The following is a 10,143-nucleotide window of genomic DNA, read 5'->3' on the forward strand; positions in this document are numbered from 1 at the left end:
TCAGCACCAAAACTTTATTACTTTCTTTACTAAACATCATATAATTCAGACTAACTTTAAATCTTAACTAACCTTAAATCTTAGTACAACCATCACATAGTACAGTATAAAATACAATTCTTATGCAAGTCTTCACATTTTTATTAAAATGCAATGGCCTTCTAATTTCAAAAACATTAACACACTATAATTCTAACATACAAAAATGGGGACCTTTATTTTTTATTTTAATTTTTAAAAAATGTTTATTTATTTTTGAGAGAGAGAGAAAGATAGAGTGTGAGTAGGGGAGGGGCAGAGAGACAGAGAAAGAGAGAGAGAGACAGAATCTGAAGCAGGCTCTAGGCTCTGAGCTGTCAGCACAGAGCCTGATGCAGGGCTCGAACTCATGAACTGTGAGATCATGACCCTAGCAGAAGTCGGAAGATCAAATCACTGCACCACCCAGGTGCCCCAAAATGGGGACCTTTAAATGTCATGGTGGGATTACATTTTCATATACAGGGATCATATCCTTTTTTTGTGCTCTATATACTCAGCTCTTACCATAATATATTAATTACATATGAGAAGATTTCCCAGAAAGGTTTGCTGATACCTAACATGGGCTGTCTCTGACCTGATTTCATAACTTTGACTGGCAAAAAAAAAAAAAGCTAATATATTTACTCTGCCAGTATTTTATTGCCAGAAATTTACAGAACAATTAAGGACGGGATATAGTCCAAGGTGCTTAATATCTGCTTGCATTAAGTCATGCAAACAGCAAACAAACAGTTGGTTAAGAAATTTGCATAAATGCTGTTTTGCAATTTTTTTTCCTGATGAATTAATGTAAATTCCATCTGTTTCACAGAAGGTAAAAATACCAGTTCAGATTTTCTACCTTCAACTTACTATGGATTCCTTGCAAATCTCATTAACTTCTATTTTACATGAAATAGGCCTCCATGGTAACATGGATAGGTTCTGCAACAGCATTTTGATATCAAACTCAGAGCTTTAAAAACACTGTATTTTATAGTGAAAGCTTGGAAAACCAAATATCTAGAAGTTGGAAGGGAAAACTAAGTAGTTTTCATCCCTACTCTAACAGAGGTGTTTACATTGATCGTATTGACAGAGCAATCATTGTAGTAAGCCCAAAGGGATAAGATGGCATCTGTCCACCTTTGAACATATAGAATTAACAAACTTATTCTGAGTTACTCAACGGAAACGTTGAAAACCTCATTTCCACACCATGTAGTGTAACACTTGGAATAATGTAGAAAGAGCAATCTGAGATTCTGTTGAATATTTAACAGTTGCCATAATCCTTGCAGTTGATAACTACATATATATCTCAACAGAAGCACTCAGCTAGCAAAAAAGGCTCTATGTCAACAGAAGGGGCAAAATCTTAGAAAGTAGCAATTTTAACCAATGGCACATGGACATTATCATAGGAATGTGAAACTTCTATAAGAAGAGGAAGCATTAACATTCAGTCATTAAATGGAATCTCAAACTAACTCCACATGCATTGCACTCTGTATTGTGATCATGAAAGAAGGCATCCCAAGAAGACATATCACTCTTATAAATAAGTAAGTAAATAAATAAATAAATAAATATGTGTATGTATATATACACACATATATATGTATATATACACATATTTAAAAATATATACACATGAACAATGAGAAACTTTGAAATCAAATATAGCCCCCATCTGCCCTTCTCTGAAAAACTTCTTCCAAGGCAATTATTCTGTAGTAAGCTCTATATCCTATGATAATACAAAACACCAACTGCATACCATTTTGTGTTATTCCACAATAAAGCTGTTTACATTTAGGCACTACAGAGTGTATTTTTTATAATGTTGAAACAGTGGGCAGCCATAGAAATTAAGCACAATGGAATATTTTGGTTGATTAAAGTACACACACACACACACACACACGTCATTACCTGTCAATTTTATGAAAATGTTTATATCTCGTTAGGAAGATGCCAGATTAACAATAAATAGCTCTTTCTGCTTCGTTTTTCAGGGCTATATAAAATGTAGCCACGGATTAACGTCCTTAGAACTTCTATCTGTCAGAAAAAGTACCTTTTGTGGTCCTGAAGATATTTCTTCCACTAAAGTTTCAGTTTCTTGCTTCTAGATCTAGTGGAGACTGCTGACCAGGTTTTATGCCCTTCCTTATCAATTTAAGAGCAACAAAAGAAGGCAAAACTACATTTCATGAGAAGTTTAACAATTTGACACACAGCCAAAAGGAAAATGTTAAGTGTAATAGACATTCTTGAAATAGGATACTCTTGTAATTAAGGAATAAAAGTTATGTTAGCCACTTATTAACATCAGTCATGAGAAACGGATAGGAGGTACTGCAATAAACAACAAAAAGGAGTTTGGAACCAGTAATAAGGGGAACGCTCCATATTTGTCCACCGACACAAAAATACGACATATTTCCAGATATACTGAAAATAATAAAATGAGTTTTATTCTTGCTGGTCTATAAACCTTCATATAGCATTAAAGATAATGTGTGTTCAACGGAATGTATTTTAAAACTAGAATATCTTTGTCAGATTTCAAGACATTAACCAAGTTTCAGAATGGTGTTTTGGAAAACCACATGGTGATTATAATGGTATTCCCCAATTAGACCTCTTCACTCTACAAACATGTACGAACAGTTTATGGAAAGTACAGTGCTGGGGTGATATGGGGGTATTGAAAGACATGAAAAAGACATGATTGCTCTACTCAAGAAGCCTGACTCCACAGGAGAAATTTATTCACTGGGGTCTAATTTGCAGGGATCAAAAGCTTTATTCAGCTCACAGGTTTATATTTTTTCCTCCAGAAGTGTAAAGTATTTACATAATTTATTTGGTTTCCCATAGAGTCAGAATTTGCTTGGATGCTTAATGTATATTTGACTTTCACAAACTGTCCCACATATATCAACATAAGTACAGTTGACTCTTGAACAACACAAGTTTGAACTGCATGGGAACACTTACACAGTTTTTTCAACAAAATACAATACTGTAAATGTATTTTCTCTTCCTTACAATTTTCTTAATAACATTTTCATTTCTCTAGCTTACTTTATTGTAAGAATACACTACAGAATATGTATAACATACAAAATATGTGTTGATCGACTATTCATGTTATTGGTAAGGCTTACAGTCAACAGTAGGCTACTAGTAGTTAAGTTTTTGGGGAGTCAAAAATATGTGGATTTTTTACTTGTGGGGAGGGTTGGCACCCTAACACTTGTGTTGTTCAAGGGTCAGGTGTAGATAGATATATATGTGTGTGTGTGTGTATATATATATATATGTATATTTACATATATATATATGTATATTCTTACGTAGATATCCTATTATGCCTAATTGAAAATAACTAGACCCAAATTGGATTCCTACATTTAACATCCCTTGGCTATTCTATACATTTTGATTTTTTCCATTTATCACTACACAGTTCCAGAAACCAACTTCATTTCCTATAAAAATTTGGAAATCGTTAGGCAGGGATGACTTATTATTATAAACAATTATCTTTGCTCCATTTAAAAATTAAATAATTTAGTGCATTTTTATTTTCTGAGATTTAGTGTAAGAGAAAGAAAATGTAATGACAAGTTTTCACTACATGAATGAAAACTTCACGTTAATTAGAAGACTGTAACAGGGTTACCAAGATCTTTAATACAAAAAGAATGATTATTTGTGTTCAAACTATCATTAGAGGTAGAAAATAATTTGATTCTGTATTAAAATTACAACTATGTGGACTGCATCTCAACAAAGCCACTGTACACAAAAATTTAAACGTCTCTGCTAATGACAATATAGTTTTCATAATTAAAAAATGTTCTAGGGGCGCCTGGGTGGCGCAGTCGGTTAAGCGTCCGACTTCAGCCAGGTCACGATCTCGCGGTCCGGGAGTTCGAGCCCCGCGTCAGGCTCTGGGCTGATGGCTCAGAGCCTGGAGCCTGTTTCTGATTCTGTGTCTCCCTCTCTCTCTGCTCCTCCCCCGTTCATGCTCTGTCTCTCTCTGTCCCAAAAATAAATAAACGTTGAAAAAAAAAAAAATTAAAAAAAAAATGTTCTAGTGTGGGGGCAGCTGGGTGGCTCAGTCGGTTAAGCCTCAGACTCTTGATTTTGGCTCAGATCATGGTCTTCCCTTTCATGGGGTTGAGGCCTACATCGGGCTCTTACCTCACTGTGAGGATTCCTACTATTTGGGATTCTCTCTCTCTCTCAAAATAAATAAATAAACTTAAAAATTTAAAAAAAATGTCCTGGGGTGCGGTGGCTCAGTCAGTTAAGTGTCTGATCTTGATTTCAGCTCAGGTCTTAAACTCCTGGTCGTGAGATCGAGCCCTGCTTAAGATTCTCTCTCTCTCTCTCTCTGTCTCTGTCTCTCTCCCCTCTATGCCTCACCCACTCATGCTCTCCCTTCTCTTTCTCAAAAAAAAAAATGCTCTAGCTATGTCATATTTTTTTTTGCTTTCTGTATGAAAGAATGCAAGCATTAAATATGGAACTGTATGATAAACCAAATTAATCTAATGCTTTATTGCTGACATCATTGTGAAACATTCAAATAGCTCTATAAACTGGTGTATTTTCAAAATAAATAGCATACCTGTTTAAACTGAAATTTGAACATATGCATTTATTTTCACAAGTCAAGTTTTTCTGACTGGAATCACTGAAAATTCATAGTTTTATGTTAAGCAGATATTAAGCCAAGAACACTAAATAAATTTTCCCCTCCAGTGCTGCAGCAAATCACTATTAATACTATTGCCTGTTAACATGAAGCAAAACAGATGTTTTCCCCTACAATTGTATTCTGAATATAAGCAGACAAATGCATATTATAGTTTTAATAAGCTTGAATACAAGTCAACTTTCATGCTTTGTCAAACTTTCCAGCAATTCCTAAAATGACAATTTTAAATACTCTGGAAAGCAAGTTTTATTTTATCTAGTAGTTAAATATTGTCTTTATTTGGGGTCTCCCTCACTATAAATTTAATGAAATAACCAAAACTTCACAGATGCAGTCATGTAGTACTACTATAATATATGAAACTTCTTAGCTCATTTAGCTCCTCCTATTTCTGAATAAATTTGCTCTGTTTGCATGCATAAAAGTTCATGCCACCAAATTTATTAAAGAAGACTGTGGTGTGTTGGAAAAAGCATTTGATCTGGAATTACATTATTTCCAGGCCCACCTCTACCCCTTACTAACACTTAACTTCCACAGTGCCTTGGTCACATCGTCTGTAAAATGCTGATAACTGCTCTTCCTCGCCATGTTTCTGTGAATATCAAATAAGACTCTGTAGGGAAAAATTATTCAAATGTTGTTGGTTGGAGTGTTGTTGGTTGGAGAAGAAACAAACTTGTACCCTTTCTCTACTCTTGACAAAGTAAACCAACTACTTGAAATTGGTCTCTTCCTAACCACAGTGGGAAGATTCCAGAAGCAAAATTTGTGGCTTCTATCTAACACTTGGGATGTCTCATATTAAAAAAAAAAAAAAAAAAAAAAAAAATTCAAAGCCCACTTCTTGCCCTTCCACGCCATCTCCTAGCTGTCAGTAAAGGCAATTTTTAAAGTTATCCTGTACTTGACCTTTCATATGGGGCCCTAATGTGGAATGCCTTTCTGCATGGCTCTCAAAGCATCATCCAGGGCCAGCAGCTTCAGCATCATCCAGAGAACTTGTTAGAAATGCAAATCATCCACCCCACCCCAAACCTACTACTGAATCAAAAACTCTGGTGTGGGGCCCAGCAATGTGAGTTTGAGCAAGTCCTCTGAGGGATTCCAACGCACACTCAGGTTTGAAAATCCCTGCAGATAGTCCCATCTGTAGCCATCTAGGTGCCGCACACCGGTCCAGATTCCTAGGCACCTTCTCATAACTCGCAGCTGACTTTTCACCGCCCTCCCTAACAAAACACCGAGCAGTCCCGCCTGAACGGGGCATGCGCACTGAATTGGTAGCTAAGCTTGAGAGGAAACCCAGAAACTTCCTACAACACAACTCTGCCCCCGTGCCAAGCCCTCAGCATCCTCGGAGGCAGGAGCCCGAGCACCTAGACGGGCCTCCGGGGGCCTGATCCCTGCGCGGCGGGAGGCGCGCCACGTGCAGATCCGCGCAAAGTCGACGCGCGCCCGCGCCTCGGCGGCGGTTACCTGCACTAGCGTCATCTGCGAGCCCAGCGCCAGGAGGATCTTCTCGGTCTTGGTGGGGTACGGGTTGTCACGGTGCTTGTAAAGCCACTGCTTGAGGGGCCGCGCCATGTCCTGCAGAGCCTGCCGCTTGTGCCTCACCTTCCCGCCATTCTGCCTGGCCCTGGACACCGGGAGAGGAAGGCCGGGTGAGCCGCGCCGCCCGGCTGCAGCGCCCCCCACCCCCGGGGTCCCCCGCGTCTGGACACCTTCGCGCCCGCGGCCACGCGCCCACCGGGAACGGCTGCCAACCCCGCGTCCCGCACCCCGGGGCATCCGGCTGGGAGGTAGGTGCCCGCCAGGCGCCTCCAGGCTGAGGCGAGGCCGGGGCGGGAGCCACAGGGCTTCTGGGCGCGAAAATCCTTCCCTGGGCACCTCTCTTTGAAATGGCCTGGCTGTCGCAGGGGGTCAGGTGGCAGTGAGGGATACTAAGTTTATCTTGGAAGAGGGGATATCTTGAAGCCAGCACCCAGGGGTTAGAGGTTTAGGTGACGAAGGCTAAGTCATCTGACTGGCGACCCCTCGCCCCCCTGCACCGCGCCCTTGAGAGGCTGTGGCCTCGCGGGTTGGGTCAGGCTGCTGCCAGCTCTCGAACGTTCTTTTGGGGAACTCACGCCTGGCTTCCAGGCGCTCGGGGCTTCCAGTCGCCCGCGGTCAAAGTAAAGGTTGCCCACTGGACGTCGGGAATAAAGCAAGGAATGACGGCCGTCCCCCTCCCCCCGCCCCGCTTCTCTTCTCGCTCTCTACTTCCTTTGGTCCTCTGGAAACAGGGGGAACTTTCCAAGCAAGTTGTTTGTAGAGGATAGAGGCTGAACCTAAAAAACACTCTAGGGGCCTTTTCCCGACTTAAGGTAGGGTTAAAAAGCGTGGAGCACTCCGTCTCATTGGGTAAAGTTAAGGAAAAAGAAAAAAAAGAAAAAGAAAGAAAGAAAACCCTGAGGAAAAGCACATTCAAAGGAGGAAGAGGCCGGAGCAGCCCGGAACCGGGTGCCGGGCGCTGCGCTCCCCCACGGCTCCGGGAGGTGTCGCCGCGCGGCCGCTCGCGCGGCCGGCTAGTCAGGGAGGCTAGCGCGCCTGCGCCTTAGCCTCCAGGACTTTCCCCTCTTTAAACACTTTGAAATGCAACTCCATCCGAAAGGACTGGTAGTAACATTTTGACGAAACCTAATCTCTATTTTACTAACCAACAACGCCGCAGAACAAGCAGCTGATGCAATCTCTCAGGTGGAGACGCCCAGGACGGCTCCCCCTCCCCCCGCGGGGCGCTCCGGGCGCAGCCGCGACGCCTCCGCAGCAGGCGCTGCGGGCCCACCCGCGAGCTCTACGCTCCCCGGCAGCCCCTCACCCGGCTAAACCGAAACTCGGTCCGGCAGGCCCGCGGCCTCCCCCTCCGGGCTCGCAGCGGGCCCCGCCGAGCCGCGCGCGCGTCCCGGGCGTCCTGCGGAGAGCCGACCTTGCCAACACCTTGGCCGAGGCACCTCGAGCTTCGAGGCCGTGGCGAGGCCCTGTCGTGACACGAGAGGGGAAGCCCACGGGGCTGGCCTGACCTGCGAAGCCCCGATTGCTTGCCCCTGCCCTGTTCCTGGGCGTCCCGCTCAGTCCTTTCTGCCTCGCTTTCCTCCGCTCTTCTGCACCCGCGGTCCACAGAGGGGCAGGGAGCCCCCTACCCTGAGGTCCAGGTATGGGAGGATTGAGGCACCGTTTCCAACAAGCCTTTTGAGCTATCTTGATGAACCGATTCCCCTATATTTTGAGAAACTAATGCCTTAAAAGGACAATCCGCGAGACCAGGGGCGGAGACCTGCCCTCCCGGGAGCTCCGGGCCCCTGACCCCCCGGGCTGCGGCTGCGGCTGCCACTCCCACCCCTCCAGGCTGCAGGCGGGCAGGGGTCCCGGCAGGGTGCGCATACCCAGTCCTGCGGTGTCTCAGGCCGAGGTTGTCCTTGAGGGGCGGGCCGTCCGGAATGCCCACCTCGGGGCGGGCGTGGGGACTGTCTAGGACGCCACCATAGGGCCGGCTGCCCCTTTCCCGTTCGGGAGCACCGCGGTCCTCAAAAAGCACGGCGCCGCTGAGCTTGTTGAAGACGATGGTGTTCATGGTGCCGGCAGGCAGAGGCGCGCCGCGCGGCCGCTGCGCCTTGAGGCCTGGCCGCCGGGAGCTCCGCAGGGCTCGGGTTCTAGGAGAAGATGCATCACGTTACTCGCTCAGTGCTCACCTCCCTACGCGTCCCGAGCCCCGGACTCCGCGGAGGCTCTGGCCTGGGGAGCCGAGAGGAGGAGCGGCGGCGCCACACCTGGACAAGGGAACCCTTGCCTCTCCCCACCTGGCTACACCGCTCCTCCCTTCGCACCAATCCCCCGCACGCTCCAGGTCTCTACCCTCTTCCTAGTCCCGGCGATCGTTCCAAGGAACCTCAACCAGGGATAATTTACCCGCGTAGGCAAAGGGAAGTAATTCCTAAAGGAGTTCTTTTCTCGGTTTTAATCTGGAAGAAGTGCACTCGGGTTAGCGGAGCGGAATAGGCGCGGCGGAGTGGCGGGGGGGGGGGGGGCGTTCTTCAGCCACAACGGAAGTCTAAAGCATCTCGGAGCTCTCACTCGGGTTGGAAGGAGGGGTTGGAAGGAAGGGAAATTTTTGGGTAATATGAACAACTGCATCTGCAAGCCCCGGTTAATGAGTCCCAGGCCACACCGGGATTCCCGGGATTTTCATGTTTTCTAGATCCTGGATGGTTTGGCTGAAACCCCGAAATTCTTATTCCGGCTGAGGTCCCTGGGGGGTGGAGGTAAGGGCAGGGAAAGTGAGCTGACTTCTAAGCTACAAAGTTAAGTGGCACCAGGGACAAATGTACCACATAGTCTCCCTCCCCCCAAGTCTTCCTACCACCCCCCTGCCCGCTGCAGGACGCGCAAGGTCCCTGCTGGTCAAAGGCGCCGGAGTCCCGGGCCTCCCAGAACCCGCTGTCAGTGCTGTCCTCTTACGCAGCGTGGGTGTGAGCCTCGAACTCGAAGCCCTGACTCACCCGCCCCTTTCTGGGGTCTCGGGGAACCATTTCAGAGGTTGCATAGATGTTAGGAGCGGAAGGAGGCGTCGCGGTCCGCGCACCACCAAGCCTGCGGCTGCCGTCATTGAAAAAGCTTTCAGCTCACCTCCCAGGTCGCGGCGGCCGGGAGCCTCCTGCCGAAGAGCGCAGGCCTCAGGTTCAAGTCTGCGCCGCCGCTTAGCAGTGGCGTTATCGCCCCCATCACCCCGCCCTCGCGCTGCGGGGTAGCTCCTGTTTCTTCCCAGTAGCCTGGGCACAACTGCCAGAGCCCCCTCACCCCGCCCCGCCGCAGCGGGGGCTGCTACCCCTAACACACACACATATCATCAGCCATGCCGAGCTCCCACACTTGCCAACGCCCCCTGCCCCGCCCTCCAGCCATCACAGGAGCGGCCACGCGCGACATTTAGGGCCGTGACCACAGAGGCTAAGCGACGGCTACCGTCAGTGTTCGTGGAGAGGTGAAGTCAGACTTCTGCTGGCTGCCCCGTGTACCACAAGGCTGAGTCCTCCCACGCAGACAGGTACGTGTCTGGAGTGTGCACGCAGCCTCGGCGAAAAGTGTCAAAGCAAATTTCCGTGCTCGCAGCCTCTGTTCTAAGGTCAGGACTAGCCTTTTTTTTTTTTTTTTTTTTTTAAATCGGTGCGCTTAGTGCTTTGCGTTCACGCTGCGCTATTTGTAAAACACGCCCTTTTCCAGTCCCACAGTGTTTCCCCACCACAGTCCTGTCCTCCTATATTCAACGGCTAGTTTTTCCTAGCGACTCCGCTGCGAGGTTTGCCCTACCGGACCCTTCCGCGCTGTCCCAAGCCCACAGAGAC

General features: G+C 46.7%; 1 protein-coding gene across 1 annotated transcript in view; it reads right to left on the minus strand.

The window, feature by feature from the left end:
• MKX (mohawk homeobox) overlaps positions 1-8,375 on the minus strand; it is a 65,903-nt gene extending 57,528 nt beyond the window's left edge. Inside the window, exons 1-2 of the mRNA XM_030323216.1 lie at positions 8,188-8,375; positions 6,242-6,401 (exon numbers count right to left, since the gene is read on the minus strand). Of these exons, the coding sequence (XP_030179076.1) occupies positions 6,242-6,401; positions 8,188-8,375 (348 nt within the window). The remainder of the gene's footprint in view (positions 1-6,241; positions 6,402-8,187) is intronic.
• Positions 8,376-10,143: the final 1,768 nt, after the last annotated feature.

Source organism: Lynx canadensis, chromosome B4 (assembly GCF_007474595.2).
Source record: "Lynx canadensis isolate LIC74 chromosome B4, mLynCan4.pri.v2, whole genome shotgun sequence".
In the NCBI taxonomy this organism is placed as follows: Eukaryota; Metazoa; Chordata; class Mammalia; order Carnivora; family Felidae; genus Lynx; species Lynx canadensis.